Source organism: Alnus glutinosa, chromosome 1 (genome assembly GCF_958979055.1).
Source record: "Alnus glutinosa chromosome 1, dhAlnGlut1.1, whole genome shotgun sequence".
Lineage (NCBI taxonomy): Eukaryota > Viridiplantae > Streptophyta > Magnoliopsida > Fagales > Betulaceae > Alnus > Alnus glutinosa.
Window position 1 is genome coordinate 1,521,689 of NC_084886.1, and position 19,187 is coordinate 1,540,875.

A 19,187-nucleotide genomic window follows, 5' to 3' on the forward strand; every position below is an offset into this window, starting at 1 on the left:
ACCTTTTCTTCTTATTATTTTTAATTCAATCTTTTATCCCGTCTTATCAAATTTATTTCTTTTAGGAATATCTTTTTAAACATAATTTACCAATCCTCGTGGAAATGATCTCGTATTTGCCTGCTATACTATTGTTTTGATCTTGTGCACTTGCGAGTAAAATGTATAAATATTTGCCTATTTATTTAAGTAGATATTTGCACAACACTCATCAAAATTGAGATCTCAACAAAACGAGAAATGATATAAATATATCTGCTATACATTTCTTACACATCTCATTTTCAAATACACCATTGGATTTATAGGACCCGCATTGGGTCCCACAAATTCAATGGTGAATTTAAAATTTGATTGTATAAAAATGTGCAGGAGATGCATCATGCATGTGTATAATTTCTCCAACAAAACATGTCAATATATTACATGGATAACATAAAGCAATTCTCAATGGGTATGTTTGTTAAATCACGCACATCTCACTTATGTATTTTCAAGATTTTTTTTAAAACTCTTCACTTATTAAAAGTTGAAATCTCTTTTTAAATATCAAATAACCATACGGATTCTTAGATTTGGCCTCATCATTAAAACATTTTTCAAAACAAACCACATAATGTTTTGCAAAAACACAACAATTCTCACAAATCACTATAGTTCTCAACTTTTGATAAAAAAAGAAAAAAAAAAAAAAAGTTTGTATGATAACGGTGGGTCTGGCTATCTTCACCGTCTTCGTTGAGCAGGTGGAGGCTAACTCCTTGAACTATAATTAAAATTGAATTTGTTTTGATAATCTAATTTACAATTTGCGTGTACTTTTACCTGCATAACAGCACCCACAACAGATTTTTTTTCTTTTTTTCTTTCATCATTGGAGAAACATTAACAATTTTTTAATAGTTTAGGAGGACATTGTCTTAATTAAAGTTTGGGAGAACATTGTCAATTAGGTGGTAGTTTAAGGGAATATATGAATTTTGCCCTATAATTTTGTATAACATAACTTGACAACTGGAATTTAAATGAAATACGGTGACTATCGATTAAAATAGAGTTAAACGTAAATATGTATAGTACATAAGAATTTTTCATTTACAAGCATATTGTTAAGTTTTCATTTACATAGCACTTCCTGGAGATCTTCTACACATGCGCCCTTTCTCCGTCCCTCTTCCGTCTTTTTCCACGTGTCATTTTTTTTTTTTTCTTTTAACAAGAAAAGGTTGAAAACCCAGGGGTCGACATTTAGGGTTCATTTTCAAAATTTTCCCCATTTCCCAAATCTCCCCCTCTCCACCATCCCCTCCCCCATTGACCGACTGCTGCCCAACGGCCGACACCGTCCGGCCCTCTTAGACCACTGCAGGCCATTGATCTCGACCCGCGACCCAGCAGACCGTCGACCCCAAACGAACGGCACCCATGACCCATCTCCATCTCTTCTGACCAACATCGTCCCGGCAAGACTTTCTCTCAGACCGACGACCCATTTCTCTCTGAGATCTGCCGACCACCATTTCCCCCCATTTTTGTAGATGCATGACCTACCCTACTATTTTATACATGGGCTAGTTCTTTCGATTTTATTTTTGAGATTTGCTTTGGAATGTATGTTTTCATAAGCTTGTGTTGTGTTGAATACAAAAGGTTATATCAGGACCGGTGATGCTTGTGATTATAGTTTTTCAGCATTTTTATAATTCCATCTAGTTTTCACTTTTCTCCTCTCTCTCTCTCTCTCTCTCTCTCTCTCCACGGTCGGCCACTGTGGATTTTTGTTGTGTTTTTTCTCTCTCTCTCTCTCTCTCTCAACGGCCGGTCGTTGCTAGGTTTTGTTAGGATAATTTTTTGTTGTCTTTTTTTGGTTCTTGAAGATACTCGCCAGGTGTTCGACAAAATGTCTGAACCGAATTATGACTAATACCAAAACAAACCTATTTTCAATGTTTACCATGCACAATTGTGACCAATGTATTCTTAAGAACAAGAGGCTTTGGAGGCCTAGCTTTGATCATCCTTTCAGTATATAAATTGATGTTTTATGAATTGCTCCCGAGATAAACTTTCCAACCGTTGCTTGAGGAACCTGCTTTCCATGCCCAATATAAGAATTTGCTGGTCGAGAAATTCAAGTGCACCTGAAACTTCATATCCATATGCCTGTAAGATCAGATTGGCCGATAATGTCAAATCTTATGCTAGCAACTAGACAACTCTAAGGTTGAGGATTTTAGTTTCTGAAAGACTTTCCTGCAAAGCTTGGACATTTCTTTCCAGTTCATCTATAAATTGAAGTTTCTTCATGCATGATTGTTGGGTAAATTGCTTGTATTTTGTACATACTATATTGTTAGTGGAAGCACTTACAGTTCTAAATTTTACAAAACTAGATCTAAAACTACTTTGAAAAATCAAATAGTAATAGTGCAGCCTCTAAACAGGTTAGAATCAAGAACAGTGTTAAATAGAGATTAATCATATTGGATCAGGAAGCAAAATATTAGCTCGGTAGCACAAGTTATTGTAGATCAACAGCTGGTGTTACTGGTATTGTGTTAGTTTAGATTAGAGATTATTTGTAGGGAATTAATGAATGTTAAAGAAAGAACTTCAGTAATATGGGTGTTGCGGTTTTTGCGGTTTAGTTTAGATAAGAGATTATATGTCATTGTTTCATTCTGCAATAAAAATAGCAATCACTGTAATCAACATTAATTCACAATTACCACTTACCATGTGTCAAGAATGAAACATTAAGGAAAAACAATTTATTCCATGCAACCACCTCCTAAAGAACAATAAACTAGCAGTCTTTAATCAATTGTTAGAAGTAAGATTTGTATAAAAAAGAACTAAAAATATTTAAAATTAAAAGAAGATGAATTCAATGCAAGTGAAGATACTAGAAGTGGTTTTGAAAGAAATAGAAAATAAAACCTGCCTTCAATAATATCAACAAGATTTAAGCATCCAACCCTATGCATTGCTTGCAGAGTTTGAGTAAGTGATTCCGTCAATGTAGGTTTTTTCTCTTTCAATTTTTCCTATTCGAGAAGAAACTTGTTATATGGCCAGAATTAAAACTTCAATAACCACTTTTTCACGCATAGTAACAAAGTTAACGATTCTGTTTGTACATAGGATTCACAAAAACCTTAATACATGATCCACATAGCATAATTAATTGGAGATATTTTAAAGGCTACAAATGGACAGATTTTCCTCAAAAATGAAGGTTTTTTTTTTTTTTTTTTTTTTTTTTTTTTTTTTTTTATCAATTTAAAAAATGTGAGACAGATTTTGAGAGTTGCAACATTCACTCACATTAACAACTTATGTGCAAGATATAGTTAGATAAAAAAAAAAGCAGCCATCCACCATAGGCAGTTGTAAAGGTAGCACCCAATGCACACAAACAGGATAAGATTTCAAGTATATTAAAGGGGAGTAAAGCTTATGGTGTCCACTTATCTCCACAGTGTATAGCTACAAAAATTCATCTACAGTTTCAACTGAGCATCAGATTTACTCATGGCTTGGAAATTCTTTGAAAATAAATCTGTTAGTACACCATTATTTGGAAAAAGAAAAAAAGAAAAAAAAGACATGATTAATAGGCTTTTTATGCATTTCAAAAATTCTATACCTGTCAATGAAGTAAGAATTAGAGAATTGCAACAATACAAGACAAGAAAGGGGGAAAAGGAAACAATTAACAACTAGCTTCTATTTTACTTACACAGCAGCACCAAAAAAATTTGAGCAAGAATATCACCTAATTTCAGAAGGCGCAAGTGAAGACCTTGGAGAAGGAAGTGGAGACCTTGCTGCAAGTGGCCATTAAATGTGTTAACAATTCACCCGACGCAAGGTCAAGCATAAACTAAATTGCTACCATGATCAACACACTAAAAGATGAAGAAGATAGATCCATGTCATTTGAACAATGACGAGTAATCTCTTGCTTATCAAAGTCAGACCCAAGTTATAAAACATTAGAAGAAACTTGTCGGAAGAAGCAATATTTTGTTCTTTTCAACCAATAGTTGAAAGATAAAAACAAAACTTCATCACAAACCCATCATTCAGAAACCTGAATAGTACTCAAACCAGTTAGAGAAGCAAGTGGAGACGTTGGAGACGGTTTGAGATCAGTTGACACTGGAAATAGGGGGAGCTCGGTCGGCAGTGGATATGGGCAGATTTTCGGTCGGCGCCAGAAAAGGGAAGAGATCTGCCGAAAATGGGGGAGATCAGCCGAAAAATGGGGGAAGGAGATTTTTGAGGGAGAAAATGGGGAAAATTTTGGGGAAAAATGTTGAAAACGCAGGTCTAGGTCTGTCAAAGTAGAAAAATGTAAAATTATTTTATTTTTTTAATAAAATGGCAGTCCCACGCTGGAAAGGGACGGACATGAGACCAAAGAAAGTCTCATGTTTAGCATTTCTCCGCTTGCTGATTCAGAGCGCTTCGGATAATTGCCAATTTGAAGGTGCCACTGCGCCACAATGAGAGTATATGAAGACTGTTAGTGCATTAAAATGGTCCAGCTCTCGAGGCACGTTATGGATATGGAGGTTTGTCCTAGAAGCCATATTGGCAGCATTTTCCAACCACTATCAGTCTCACTACGGGTTCTAACCAAGTAACTATCTCAACGTAATTACAAAAGAAGAACCCAAAAAAAAAAAAAGAACCCTCTACATAACAGCTAGTGACAAACTACAAAACGCTTCTACCTAAATCTTCATTTCTTAAAATCGTGATTGTTGATTTTAGCCGACGGTCACAATTTTGGCATATCATCTATTTTTCAGCCAAAAAGTTTAAAAAATTGCTTTTGGGGCCAACAACCACAAATAGGGCAAGTATTGGGATGGTCCGGTCACTCGCTCATGCATGAGAAGTGCTTTTTTAAACTTATTTATTTTTTTATTTTTTTTCAATAGATGGCGTAACAATACTGTAATTATTCATATTAAAGGAACTATTTCAATTTTAAGATTTGCAGATGATCTGATACCAAAGAATAAGATGGGTACAACCGTACAAGCTCATGGGGCGCTACAACTTCTGAAAAACCTTTAGAATGAATTTTGCAGATTTTATAGGAACCAGCAACTCCTTATATGCTGTTCTTCATGAGGTTATCGTTTACCCCAAAATATCTACAATAACCTACAAACAAAATCTCAGTCTCTCCAAATCAAGTTTGGCTTGTTAAGCAATCAAGTTTATACCATTGAACCCAAGTTTATTTGAGCGTGTAAGGGTTTAAGGCATAGCTTGTTTTGTCGGCAACCCTAGCTACCAAAAGTGCTATGCTGGGCACATTCGTTGCAACTCATTGACGTATTCCTCGGTGTCACAGGCAGTATAATTGAACATTTGGACCACCAACAATGACTCAACATAATTACATAATTGAAATTTTGTTGAAAAGGCATCTCGGCAACATTTCATATTAAGAAGTCCTTTCGAGTAAAAAATAGTTTAATCTTAATCTACATGCTAAGAAGTCCACTACAGCTGAAACGAGCAGCAGCGAAATTAACAGATCTAATGCACCCAAACAACTCTTGCAAATCCGTGCGTGCCTAGAGCCTACTTAAACCTAAAAAGAGAGAGCAACGAATTTCACAAGCTTGATACAGTGTTCATCAATAGACATGGCGTCTTTATACACGAATTACAAAGAAAATAGGATATTTGATGACTTCTTTTATGATTAATAAATAAATCTTGAGCATATACAGTAGATTAATTTTGAACTATCATTTTCCTCGCCTACAATGATATCATGGGTTAGAACATACCAGGCTAACATGCAAAGATAACAAAAGAAACTGAAGATCGATGGCGCAATCATACAGCCATAGATAATCAGCAATCTATACAAAATTGAAATGATCACCACGCTACAAAAAGTACTTCATCCGTTCATCTCTCCTCATGGCATTGTATACAGCTTGGACCTGGAGTACAATAATTTTCATGTTAACAAACACGAACACAAGATATAAACCATATTGGTTCGCCTAGTTATCTACACTAGTGTTCTGTCCATGTGGATTTCAAAGTAATGCATGTCATTTCCTTCTAGAGAGAGAAGAAATTTCACTGATATCTGGTTTGGGTTAATATGTCTGCATGAGAGAGAGAGAGAGAGACCTGCTCACTCGAAACGACTTGAACGGGTCCAATGTTCACGGATACATATTTGCCTCTTGATGACACTTTCTGCTTCACCCGACCCTGTTTAAAACATGATGTTGTGAGATGAGTATTTTCTTAATGTGTTTTAGCTCTTGATAAGCTGTCAAAACACACATCAGAAATTATACTTCAAGAATGATCTATATTACTCTGAAATGGGCACACTACTTTTCAAAGAACACAACAAAACTCAGGAACTTGAATACATTAGCATCTTAATTGAGGCAAACTTTGGGAGTAAAATGAAATCCATCATGCACTAAGCTGATCAAGTTGTTAAAAAAAAAAAAAAAAAAAAAAAAATCTCTACATATATCAGGTATCTCATCAAGCCTAGGGACTGAAGATTAAAGTAAGAAAAGCAAAATTAGAACATATCCTCTTTCTTTTTCTTTTTCTTTTTCCTGGGCTTCAAATACATCCCATAATAACACCATAATATGAACCTATTATCTCGAGACAACCTTAAAAATGTTCTCTAAACAGGCTGCAGCCTCAATCACTGGACTTGCAACCTAGTTAATGGCTAAAACTTTATTGCCCATAAATTAAGGCATATTCATAAAGAATGATTAAGCAGATGACCCTTGTTCTTGACTCCGTGAAAACAAATTCGATAAGGATGTTAAAGAGATTCACGGCAGCATAATTCAGGACTGTAAGCTAGGTTTGTTTCTATTCAGTTTGCAAAGATAGCCAAACTACTTGCTATGGCATTACAAATCCCATCCGCACATTAGCATAAGTTCCAAATCTTTTCCAATGTAATCTGTGCTCTTCTTCTTAGTCTTCCAGTTTCCCCCGTTAAGAGCCTTCAATTGGAACAACATTCTTACATTTGGCAGATTTAGAGTCATGACTGAATTTTCCTGTACGGCCATATATCATATTGATCAATATTCCCTCCTTATCATAAGTTGCAGTTATTCCCAGTCCCTATTTGAGCACACATTTGCAGTCCTATCTTCATTGGCCCAATGATACGTTTTTAAAATCCTTACTTAGCAATGTCACTTGATGGAAGATAATTTGCTTGTCCACATTTCCTAATGTTTAGCCAATAAAAAGTGCTGTCTAGTTGTTGTATATTGTTTGATTCATAAGTGCTGCTCAAATGCTATTATGAAGTCTATATCTCCATGGGACCAAAGACTACTTTGGCATCAACTTTCTACATACAACAAGTGGTAGAGACATAATAGATATGGTCTTCTTGGAATTCCTTGACTGTTGGGATTCAACAATCAACCCATCTCAACTAGCGAGTACATCAATGTTACTTGGCTTTCATCTGACTCATCATCGTCTAAACCCAATCATATAGTATCCCATTAGCATTTTATTTTTGTGTTACCCCTCTCAAATGTCAACTTTAATAAACCAAAACCACATAATTCGAACACAATGAATTGAAGTAATTCTATCTACAATATCACCCTTGACAGAAGTCCGTAACACATCAAACATGATATACTACTAAACTACTATACTCTCCTGTCTATGACTCTAATACTAGCAAACACACCTTCAAAAAAGTTCATACTACTATAAATCAATCAAACAAGCAAACGCTATTCCAAGAACCTACCGCATTAATCATTAAATTCTCCATCAAGGTTTTCTAACTTGTGGAAGCTTATAACACTTCATTTCTCCCCAGTGCCCCCATAAAAATTTGAGAGGAAAACCATGATAGCAAATATCACAATTACAATGCTAAACTCTCTTATAAGTTTTCATCTCTTCTTTTCAACATTGATCTTTCAGTTTCAAGTTGAATGTTATATCAGGTTTCTTACCAAGAAATAATGCAACATCACATTGTCCCCCCTAAATTAACTTCTTATGAAAAAATTTGTTTACCTAATCTAGATACACAAAAGCGTGGAAGTTCCCTATTAAACTCAAACACAACATGCTGATCCAGCGTAATTCCACGCCACTATGGCACATTTTATTGTGTTCTCATGGACAATAGTTAGCAGTCTGCAAATACTGTCATATGCAACCTAGATTCTTACTTTGCACACAGATTCATTCAATTTTGGGGTAAGAAACTTGATTGACGATTGTTCCTCGGCATCTTACCAAACTTCTACTATATGGTATTTTAGTATATGCCTAGCACTTACGCAAAACTGAATGGAAGAGTTTAATACCTAGAAATTATTTTAACACGTGAAATACAAATCTAAAAAGATTCAATCACTAGAACTTTAAAATTTTCTCTGATTTAAATACTATAACCAAAATTTTATGAACGAAAAGTAGCACCAAAATTTTTATAAGAATTAACCAACCACATGAACCACAAAATGCTTGCATTCAACAAAAGCATCAACTTCTAAACATCTTATCAATAAAATTAATTCACAGCAAACACAAGGGATAACTACCTCAGGGATTGGTTGTTGAAGCACAGACTCAACGGCGACAATCATAGCTTGCACAAAATCATCGCCACCAGTTCCAATCGCTGTAAACCCTCGCACTGTTGGGTATGAGTTTACCTTTTAAAACAAAGATACCACCGTTACTTTCCTGAGGATTACAGGATTGCAATCAAAATTAACCACAAGTAGACCACTCATTCTTAACCACAAATGGAATAGCTTCGGGCCCCAATCAATTCATTTAAATAATCTTATTCCTACAAATTCAGAACTTGAACAATCTTTTACAACAACCCCATTACAGACTATCATTACAGCATCTTAAAGGATGAGAAAATTAAGCAATATAATTAGACTGGTAAATTTTAATTGTATGACAGTTTGTAAAGGACTTGGTAGTAAAAGCTGCACTATCCTACCAGCACTCCTGTCTTAAACTCTTTCACCACAGAATTACATGTCCAATAACAGGTTGTGATACATAGCACATAACCTAACTACTTTTGAGCTAATTCATAGCATACCTTCTGATCCAAAGCGAGCCATTCATTGGTTGAATCGTCGGTTACGGTGCCACCAATAACCACATTTGTGGTTTGACCAACTCTCCCTTCCGTCTTAGACACCTCTGCTTCCAATTCCAACCACAATTAACAAATCAATACGCAGAACATATATACACGCTATGTGATAAGCATGTGTGTATATTATAAAAAATTAAGAAAACGAAATAAAAATATACGAACAAGTCGAAGACAACACACTACGACATCGTTTAGGGAGAACCTTCGTTTCTATTTAGACACCACTGCTTCCAATACCAACAATAATAATAATAATAATAATAATAAACCAATTAAAAAAATAATAATAATAATCCTATTTGGGCGAACCTGAAATAGCTTTGAGAACAGCTTCTTGAGGCGGGCCTTGCTCGTCCTGAGACGGTGGGGTTTCGTTGTGAGAGCAGTTGAGTTGAGTTCGTTTCGCCGTGTGAAAATCTCGGGCCCTAAGGGTCCGTAATTTGCCGCTCAACCAGGGCGTAGAAGAACCACTGGTTCTCAATGAAGCGCAAGCGGAGTTCTGGTTGAGACGAACGGGTAGCCACGGTTGTGCTAATAAGACGAAACGCAAAGCGGTCCCGCACGCCATTTCTGCTGCTCCTCTTTGATTGCAAAGTGTTGGAGCCTTTTTTTGTGCTCTGTCTTCAATATAAAATGTCTCGAAACCGAAAAGAAAAAAAGGGAAAAAAAACGGATTTTTTTCTCAGTGATATGGACACTCTCGCTTCTACTTGGAGTTTGAGATACGAGTAAATGTCTAAAGGGCCAAGCAAGATTGATGGTTAGTGTTCAGGATTTTATTGTCTTTTCAGTAATTTCATTTTGTGGCAATAACGGAAGGGAGCGCTCAAATCACTTTCCACATAATCGTTTTATTGTGTGTCTGTTTTTTTTTTCTTTTCTTTTCTTCTAAGCAAATCGTTTATTGTGTTAAAAGTCTTAAATCGTCATTACAACTGCGCCGGATTAAAATGAAAACAGAATATGGGTCCATTTGTAATTTTCTACAAAGGCAGATTTCTTTCTTTCTTTTTTTTAGCGAAATATTTTTGATGGAGGATTTTTTTTTTATATATGTTATTTGATTAAAAACTTAAAATTAACTTTTTAGTTCTAGGTTATTTATTAATTAAAAAAAAAAATGCTAAGATGTAGCGCTGTTGAGATAAAATTTGGTGGTGATAAATGATAATGGTACAGAGGATTAATAAGGAGTTTGGAAAAAATAGGATTAAGATAATTGCAATACTTTACATGCCGGACACGATATAATAACTTTAATATGGGCAGCTCATTTTAATATGGAATATTCATTTTAAATGAATGATGTAGAACGTGACGACATAAAAAATATAGAAGATAGGGGTGCCTTACACCATGTATAAGGGTGCGTTTGGGATTGCGATTTCGTAGACAATAAGTGCGATTTTAAACCAAATCGCAGAACATAGATTGTTTGGGAACTGCGTTTTTAAAAATTGCGATTTGAAAACGCAGAAAATCTACTTTTTTAAATCGCAGATAAGATGGTGCTTTTTTGAAAACGCAGAATTTTAAAGGTAAATTCGCGATTTTAAAGGCTAAACTGCGATTTTGCCAAACGCTTAACTGCGTTTTTAAAAATCACTTTTTTCAAATCGCACATTTTAAAATCGTTATTTTAAATCGCACTTTTTAAAATCGCAAACCCAAACGGACCCTAAGTGTATAACCCATATAGGCGGCCGTTAGGGTGGCTTGTAGATGGCCGTTAGGGTGGCTAAACCATCTTAATAATTGGGTTGTGGTGATCAAACATCCCAATGGCCAAATGGGAAGTTATGGACAAGTCATATGTTCTCTTTAAAAATTAGATCTACATCTATTCAGTAATTTTAAATGTGCTTTAACTGTTTATAAAAATAAAAAATAATGTGTCTTTTAAAATTATCATTAGGTGTATAATTCATCAAATGATAATTTTAAAACTCATCACATTTTTTTTATAAACATTTAATAAAAAGTTAATGTATATTTAGAATTACACTCATCCATCCATCCACTTTTTTCTCTGCGTTCAAGGCCCAAGGGAATGCTATCTTTTACGAATTAGAATCCCCTCAAATTTTTTGCCCGAATTTGATACAATTGGGGCAGGTAGTTGTGAGTGAGCATTTATGAGACCCACCTGACCAAATAAAAGTTGGGCTGCCCAACTGCTTATCCGGTCAGGTGAATCTCATAAATGCTTACTCACAACAACCTGCCCAAATTGTATCAAATTCGGGCAAAAAATTTGAGGGGATCCTAATCCATCTTTTACCCTATGGCTCATGTTCCAGCCGATGTATTATACACGTTTCCTTGGTGCGTCCGCCGTGCGAGCTACACCGCTACCGCTATTATGGGTCTTTTATAGCATATCCACGGCTCCTTTTTTTTTTTTTTTTTTTTAAATCTTTGTCTCTCTAGATCTCTCGAAAGTTGGTCAAGAACTAAATTATATGAGGCTCTCTTGTTAACTTTCAATCTCCATACAGGGCATCAACCACCAACTTTGTTTTGGTTGCAGTCCTGCTTGACTTCCACCTTTGAAGTGTCCCTTTGGAGCAGTGACGTACTTGTTGTCCGTCTAAATTGGGTTTTTTTTTGTTGAATTGTTTGTATTTGGTTTTTTTTTTTTTTTAATGGTTTTTGTTGTTTTAATGTTTGGTATATATAGTTCGTTTTTTCTGATTTACTTATAAAAAAAAAAAAAAAAATACTTTCCTTAATAATTTTTAGTTACATTTAAGTACAGAGAACTTCCAAAAATAATTTTTATGGAAAATAAAAAATAAAAAAATAAAAAAATAAAAAAATAAAAGAAGAAGAAGAAGAAGAAGAAGAATACTAACTATCTTATCGGATTTGCTCACGCCAAGATCCGGTTCGTATCCGGAAAGTGCAGGGGTAAAATGGACCGGCAGTGATGAAACCCTAGTCCTAAAACCTTTGCAATCGATTCGTCCGTTGGATTCCGATTTAACTATTACCGGCGGATAGGACTCGGTGAAATGTACGGATCGGCGAATGTCCCCGACGACTCTGAGCGAACAGCGTTCAGAAAAGCCGAGAAGAAGTACAAGCTATACTACGACGACAGTTCCAAATCCTCCAAAAAGTACTTAAATTCTGTCTATCTCATCGTGAATTCTCTCTTCTTTTATTTGCTTTGCAAACAGTTGGTTCACGTTCTGTGAGCATTTCTCTCAGGAGAAGACAACCAAAACAAGTGGATTTATCGGAGGTCCTCGATTTCAAGTCCATTCTAGAATCTTACCGTCAGAACGGTGACCTTCCTCCAGGAATCGTCGCTCTTCATAGCGATTTCGATCGTCCCCTGTTCTGCTTGGAAAGTCGCCCTGGTATCAATTTTTTCATTTTTATGAATTATTGTTTTAGTGTAGAAGTTATGCAAATTGTTCTGGATTGTGATCGGTGCGTTGTATGGTGACTGAATTGAATGTCAATGTCACAATATATTCCATAGGTGCTTAGTGAAAATAACTGCGGCGTAGTGCGTTTCTAGCTTTCTTTAATCTGCATTGAAGAGTTGCTTTGTTATTTTTTCACCGAGACATAGCATAAAGCAAAGTTTTCGATATATGTTTCAAGTTTCAACCAAAATATCAGCTGATTTTTTTTCTCCATATCTGAGTTTCGTAATTTCACATTTATAGGAGTTGATGGTCTACGGATGTTGATTTTGTACTTTTATTTGATTACTTCTGCCAATTTGCATTAAAAGTGTTTTTCTTATCAATTGGAGTTTTAGAGAGATTCTAATGGCTGGAATCTTGTAATAAAGGCAAACGTCTGTCCATTCTTATAGTTAGTCTTCTTTTTTTTTTCCCCTCCAGAAAGCATTACATTGTCTTTTACAATGCAGGGTTTTACTTCATTCCTGAAGTGTTGAGTATAGAAGAACAGTGCCAATGGATAAGGGAGAGCTTAACCACTTTCCCTCAGCCTCCAAACAGAACAAATCACGATGCGTTTTATGGGCCGGTAAATGACTTGTTTGTTGCTGCAAAAGAAAAGAAAGTCTTGGTTGAAGAAGCGAGTGTTCCCACTAGTTTGGAGTCCAAATGTAATCCTTCCATCAGCAATGGGGATGTCCATAGATGGAAGTTTTGTGAAAAACATGAAGAGTCTTCAAGGGGGAACGCGTGCAAATCAATTTTGGCCTCTGTTCTTTTGCAGAAGTTGCGTTGGAGCACCCTTGGCTTGCAATTTGACTGGTCCAAGGTATGTGTTGATCCATTTTTTTTGTTAAGTTTTCTGTGTTTTACCCTCTGCCCATGCACATTGCTATGAATATGACCTGAGCTCTAGAAATGGATTTGCCATCCAAGAATGTGCCAGGAACTTGCATTTTAACTATAATAGAATATGCAGATGAAATTCCATTCATAAGTCATCTCTGTCAGAATTAGTCTGGTCAAAACTTTGCTCTAAAGGGTCCTTCATCTGTGCTGGTCCTGCTTACGTGTGGTCCAGAAGCATAGACTCCACTAATCACCTTTTATGAAGCATGTGCGCCATGCTTGTTTATAACTGTATAGGGACAAGTATGGGTATCTTGTTTAGGCTGAGCAATCACCAATGTAAATTTATTTGTATTCATTTGGTGTATCTTGTTATTTCGTATGGAAAATTATAGACCTATCTCTTTCATGTAGAATTAACATAACTGGTGCATAAAGGTAGTAGCTCTAAGTTTAGCAAGTTATGTTTAAAACCAAAGTTTAACTGTATAGTGCATTTAATGTTTGTCAATTTGTTATATATAACATTTAGCCTCGAAGAAGATATGCACCAAGTTTTATACATGTTTCATGACATAGCATGCAGATTTCACTATGAGATGCCAACTTGTTCAGGTGGTAAAGTTAGTAATTTTTCAGTGAATTTCTAAACCTTTTTATGTTCTTGATGTAGCGGAACTACAACGTCTCTCTGCCACATAACAAGATCCCTGATGCCCTCTGTCACCTGGCTAAAAGAATGGCTGCACCTGCAATGCCTAAGGGGGAAGAATTCCATCCAGAAGCAGCAATAGTCAACTACTTTGGGATGGGTACACTTAAGACAAAATTTTGTTCACTGATTGTATAGTGTTTTAAATTGTAACATTATTTCTTTCTATAGTGTTAAGATTGAAAAAACAAAATCATTTTTTTGTCATTTTTTTTTGTGCTCAGCTGATACACTTGGGGGCCACCTTGATGACATGGAAGCTGACTGGAGTAAACCTATCATAAGCTTGAGGTATCTTTCAATTCCTCCTTTTCTTTTTTTCCCCCCCTTTGTGCTTTGCTCTTACAAAAATACAAACAAATGGAGCCAAGACCATGTTAGGACCTGATTCTATCTCTCTTGTTTCCTCAGTTTGGGCTGCAAAGCTATTTTCCTTTTGGGAGGAAAGTCTAGAGAGGATCCTCCGTTAGCAATGTTCCTTCGGAGTGGTGATATTGTTCTTATGGCTGGAGAGGCAAGGGAATGCTTTCATGGTAAGTGTAAACTTTCAGCTAGCGTACTCTTTGTTTGGAGTATATACGGATGATGTTTGTTTCTTTTATCTCTTTTGAAATTCTTAACATCTCCTGGTTTCCTTCAATTCAATGCATATTTTCAAGGGGATTGTTAATCAGTTTAGGAGTGCGATAGTGATTTAATTTTTGCAAACAATCAGAAATGGATCATTATAAAGACTTGTAATCCTTGTATTCTACTAGTACAATCTATGCTACCTATGTTCCAAAGTAACGGTATCAATTAGGTTTAAATGCCTTCATAAAAGATCTATTTAGATTAGTTAATGATTTCATCATCTATAAATCCATAACTGATGTACAAGGAATCCTTGTAAGTAAATCATATTTCCAACAGAACCCTCCTGATATTCAGAAGCCTCAAAAGAAGCTGTACATTACTGTCAGGAAGCGGAGAGATTTAAGTAAATCATATTTCCTATGCAAAGCTCATTGGTTCATAATCTTTGTTATCTCATCCATTTTTACACGCACTCCATGGATTTTAAATCGATACCGTCATCCTGTCTTTGTAGGGGGGAGGAGCAAAGCTTATTCGTGCACCGAAAATCCTCTTTGAAAATGCAGTTTAATTTAGTTCTATGATAATTAATTCCCATAAATTTGTTTTGGTTTCTTTTGTTACAGGCGTGCCCAGAATCTTCACAGACAAAGAACATGCTGAAATCAACCCGTTTGAGTCGCAATTTTCAGTTGAAGATGATATTTGTTTCTTAGAATATATCAGAACTTCAAGAATCAACATAAATATCAGACAAGTCTTTTGAGTTTGTTATTGTTTCTCCACCAAATTTTGTTCTTAAAATATAGAATTTTTAGAGTGACAACTGACGCTTGAGGCGAAGGTGTAGACAAGTTGTGTGCAAGACGATCTGTTCATGAACTCGATTTTGGACCGAAATGTTTCAAACTGTGGGCACCAGAAGAAAAAATAAATAAAAAGAACGGAGAGAAGCGGTTAGAAAGCAAAATAGCGGCCAGGAATCAGACTCAGTTCATGCAATTAGATGTGAGAATTTTATGTGCCCTTTTTGGGGTTTTGATGATCATATTGATCAGACCACACTTTAATAATTACATAGCATTATTCTCATAGTATTTTGAAGCTTGGTTAACTGTTACTATCGAGCCAAATCAAGTCCCTAAACCCTAAATCTCAGACTTGAAAACTTAACCCTAAATTCATTTAACTATTCTCTCTTTATTCTTTTTCTACTTTCATCAAATGGGAGGAGAATGGATGAAGAAAGAAATAATTTCTTTTAATTTTTTGAGTGTGCAGTGCTTCACAAAATTGTTGATCACTGTAGCTGTTAGCTTTTTAGCTAAAATGGCTAGTCTTCGGATGCAAGTAGTTTTTGATCAATTTTTATTGAATAATGCTAGAAATTGTATTTTTATCTTACTATTATTTCATAATATTGATACGGCAGTTTTAATCAATTCTTATATCAAGTCACATCAATATAATGAAATAATTGTGAGATAAAAATGTAGTATATAACATTACTCATTTTTACAATGCTTAGTCTAATCTCTGCATCTACCCATTGAACCTCGTCACGAATACACAAACGCTGAACCTTGCTGCCATGGTGAGTGGGCTTGTTAGTAGCAGCCCTTAAGTTCATAGGTTCTTCAATTGCTTATTGGAAACGACCAAAGAGAAGAAAAGGGATTGAGTTGATGGAGTTGTTTGGATTAGTTCTGCTCTCCAATTTTCATGGTTGCTTTTGCAGCTCCAAGACGAATGGGAAATGAGAGATCTCTTCATAAATCTCTTTCGTACTTTCCCTCGAAAATTTCATCTGCTTTTTAGGGAATTCTTTGAAGGAAGCATCTCTCATGTATGAAAGTAAATGGGCCCTGTGTTTTGAATTTTCCATAAATTTGCACAAACAGAATTCTCAAGTTATTTTTAACTGAAAAAAAAGAAAAGAAAAAAGATTGCTGTATATCCAGAAATGAGCTGTTCTTAGTTCTTACGGGCTTTGGTCAGTTGGTAAACTTGGTAGTAGACTAGTAGTAAAACAATTGTGGAGAGTGGGATTTGAACCCACGCCCTTTCGGACCAGAACCTTAATCTGGCGCCTTAGACCAACTCGGCCATCTCCACTTTGTGTTGCTCAAAATCTTAAGTTGATAAACAAATAAGGGATAATTGCACCACTGATCTTTAGGATTGACCTAAATTACGAATAACTTCTTGTGATACAAAAAGTTTATGGAAGGTCTTTGTGGTAAACTATAATTATGAATCACTCTCTAAACCCGTTTTTCATCCATCAAGTTAACATAATCCGTTAGTTTGCCATGTCATATAAATAGTAAGACAACCTCTAAATATCATTTGTGTTGTAATCTACTAACGGACTTTGTTTACTTGGTGAACGAATAATTGTATCACTGGTCACTCGTGCTTCTAGCTAACGAGTCTGATTTTCAGTTTAGCTACGCAGGTTTATAAGCTAGATCTTATAATCATTTTGAACCTGGCTGGCATAAACTGCTATTTTTTTTTAATGAATGCATAAACTGCTAATATTTGGTGTGTGTATATATATAAATATATACAAGGTTATAGACATGTTAAAATATATATATATATACAAGGTTATAGAGGTTGGGCGGCTTTCATAATGGCTGCCGATCTTCGTATCACGTGCCATATGACTTTGTTTGGGCGGCGCGGAGTAAACTATGGAGAGCTTGCTTTCTAATTAAGTAGGTAGTTTTGGCTCCATCTAGTGAGTAATTAACAATATTTGCGACATCCTACATATTTAATGGTTTATTTTCTTTAAAAAAAGATCGTTAGAGTTATATTAGAATGGAACAGGATCTTCAATAATTTCTTTAAAATTGGAGATTCTCAACTTAAGTTAATTTAAGTTGTTTTATACATTGAACGACATGAAAAATATTACGTATTAAAAATATGACATGTTAACAATGAGATATTAATAATTTAATATATTTTTATCAGATTCTTACAATTTATGTCGGAAAAATTATCTTTTGGTTTAATAAAGAAGAATAGTCTATTCAAAAGTGAATGAGTAATGCTACACGTACTCCCACTTCTTCACACCCATTTCTCTACACTCTTAAGTGAGTTTTAAAATGATCATTGGATTAAAATCCAATAAAGATCCATATTAAAGTCAATGGTGATTTTAAAAGCTACCTAAGGTTGTGGAGAAGTGAATGTAAGAAAATAGAAGTAGGAGTAACATTGCTCAAAATGAATAAAAAGCCTTTTGAATTTATTGTTTTCTGTCATTAACTTGTCATATTTTTAATAAATTAATTTTTTCACATGGTTAGATATAAAAAAAATTACATAAATTCATATAATTTTGAGAATTTAAAATTGGAAAGGTAACATCACCGGGTCAAGTCGCAATTTCGTCAAATTAAAAATGCGCTAATAATTGCGTTGATTGGATCACTTCAAACAGTTTCCAAACCGGTCAAATTTGGAAGGTGTGAGGGAGCAGCAGATCGAGCATCCTGTGAAAATTTGAGGAAAGAAATGTCGTCAAAATGCCATGCGATTCCATGTATTCAACCACTAAAGCGAGACTCTACTTGGAAAAAAAAAAGCACTACTTTTGGAGACACAACAAGGACGAGGTTTTTTTCCATATATTCCAAGAACTTGATGATGAGTTTTTTTTTTTTTCTTTTTCTTTTTTTCTTCCTACCGTCGATCTAGTGGGACTAAATTGTGATCATAAGATATTGATCAAATTATTTGGTAAGGAAGATTCGAACTAGTGACCTCCATTTCATGAGGCGTGACCTCCAGCCGATTGAGCTACTTCTTAAAGACGACAAAGTTTTTTTCTAAGTTCAGTTGAAATACTTTTTTTTTTTTTTTTTTTGAGTTGATTGTATTAAACTGGCCTATGTTATTAGAATATATAATTTTCACAGGTATTTTTTTTTTCACAAAAAAGACGAGGGAGAATTCGAATTAGTGACCTCCGCTTCATTAGGTGCGGTCTCCAGCCGATTGAGCTACCCCTCGAAAATATTCTCATATGTATTGTTATGTGAGAATTACATAGTTTAAAGTTAGGTGCTAGTTTAATAAAGCTAATTAAAAAAAAAAAAAAAACTAAAAATTGTTTCAATCTAATTTAGCCAATCCTTAAGTGTTTTTGTCTTTTAATAAGGATGAATTCAAAGGTTGAAACTAGCATTGTTATTGAAATTATGCCGAGTAAAAGGGACTAAAAAGCCTAAAACCAACACAATCCATGCGAAACACACAAAACAAACCCAACTAGAATCCAGAGAGAGAGAGAGAGAGGCAAAACCCAATCCCACAAGCAAGCAAAGACCCAAATCATGATCGGCAGCCGAAGTTGAGGCTTAGACGAGAAGAGAAGACATTAGACATAGCAAGAAAACAATTCCACCGACACGTG

At 35.2% G+C, this 19,187-nt stretch overlaps 2 protein-coding genes, 2 long non-coding RNA genes and 1 other non-coding gene across 8 annotated transcripts; 1 reads left to right on the top strand and 4 right to left on the bottom strand.

The window, feature by feature from the left end:
- Positions 1–1,891: 1,891 nt before the first annotated feature.
- Positions 1,892–2,931, bottom strand: LOC133866387 (uncharacterized). The gene is made up of 2 exons (XR_009899869.1): positions 2,737–2,931; positions 1,892–2,141 (listed from the first exon to the last, which is right to left on the bottom strand). It is a non-coding gene; the product is annotated as an uncharacterized LOC133866387 (long non-coding RNA).
- A 9-nt stretch (positions 2,932–2,940) lies between these two features.
- On the bottom strand, positions 2,941–4,482 carry LOC133866380 (uncharacterized). The gene is made up of 3 exons (XR_009899866.1): positions 4,137–4,482; positions 3,779–3,830; positions 2,941–3,047 (listed from the first exon to the last, which is right to left on the bottom strand). It is a non-coding gene; the product is annotated as an uncharacterized LOC133866380 (long non-coding RNA).
- A 1,156-nt stretch (positions 4,483–5,638) lies between these two features.
- Positions 5,639–9,887, bottom strand: LOC133858406 (uncharacterized). Of its 2 annotated transcripts, none has more exons than XM_062293874.1 (5): positions 9,506–9,887; positions 9,137–9,243; positions 8,616–8,729; positions 6,175–6,258; positions 5,639–5,978 (listed from the first exon to the last, which is right to left on the bottom strand). In XM_062293874.1, exons 1-5 carry the CDS (start codon positions 9,762–9,764, stop codon positions 5,922–5,924), a joined length of 621 nt encoding a protein of 206 aa, XP_062149858.1. In that variant the 5' UTR covers positions 9,765–9,887; the 3' UTR covers positions 5,639–5,921. The 2 variants fall into 2 exon arrangements, with proteins under 2 accessions (XP_062149858.1, XP_062149859.1); XM_062293875.1 differs by having other exon boundaries at positions 9,137–9,240; positions 9,506–9,881.
- Positions 9,888–12,056: 2,169 nt separating this feature from the next.
- LOC133858402 (alpha-ketoglutarate-dependent dioxygenase alkB) lies at positions 12,057–15,842 on the top strand. 3 transcript variants are annotated; one of them, XR_009898513.1, is made up of 8 exons: positions 12,057–12,317; positions 12,410–12,561; positions 13,086–13,444; positions 14,138–14,276; positions 14,401–14,467; positions 14,588–14,709; positions 15,089–15,155; positions 15,267–15,306. XR_009898513.1 is itself a non-coding variant. In XM_062293868.1 (7 exons), exons 1-7 carry the CDS (start codon positions 12,211–12,213, stop codon positions 15,516–15,518), a joined length of 1,086 nt encoding a protein of 361 aa, XP_062149852.1. In that variant the 5' UTR covers positions 12,057–12,210; the 3' UTR covers positions 15,519–15,842. The 3 variants fall into 3 exon arrangements, 2 of the variants coding, with proteins under 2 accessions (XP_062149852.1, XP_062149853.1); XM_062293868.1 differs by lacking the exons at positions 15,089–15,155; positions 15,267–15,306 and adding an exon at positions 15,379–15,842; XM_062293869.1 differs by lacking the exon at positions 15,089–15,155 and having other exon boundaries at positions 15,267–15,401.
- Positions 15,843–16,786: 944 nt separating this feature from the next.
- TRNAL-AAG (transfer RNA leucine (anticodon AAG)) lies at positions 16,787–16,867 on the bottom strand. The gene has a single exon. It is a non-coding gene; the product is annotated as a tRNA-Leu (tRNA).
- Positions 16,868–19,187: the final 2,320 nt, after the last annotated feature.

Excerpts from the sequence above, each read along its gene's own strand:
- LOC133858402 (XM_062293868.1), top strand. The coding sequence starts at position 12,211 with ATGTACGGATCGGCGAATGTCCCCGACGACTCTGAGCGAACAGCGTTC. Across the intron at positions 12,562-13,085 it reads CTGCTTGGAAAGTCGCCCTG|GGTTTTACTTCATTCCTGAA; the intron begins GTATCAATTTTT and ends TTTACAATGCAG. Across the intron at positions 13,445-14,137 it reads TGCAATTTGACTGGTCCAAG|CGGAACTACAACGTCTCTCT; the intron begins GTATGTGTTGAT and ends TTCTTGATGTAG.
- LOC133858406 (XM_062293874.1), bottom strand. The coding sequence starts at position 9,764 with ATGGCGTGCGGGACCGCTTTGCGTTTCGTCTTATTAGCACAACCGTGG. Across the intron at positions 8,730-9,136 it reads GGCTCGCTTTGGATCAGAAG|GTAAACTCATACCCAACAGT; the intron begins GTATGCTATGAA and ends TTGTTTTAAAAG. Across the intron at positions 5,979-6,174 it reads AAGTCGTTTCGAGTGAGCAG|GTCCAAGCTGTATACAATGC; the intron begins GTCTCTCTCTCT and ends ATTGTACTCCAG.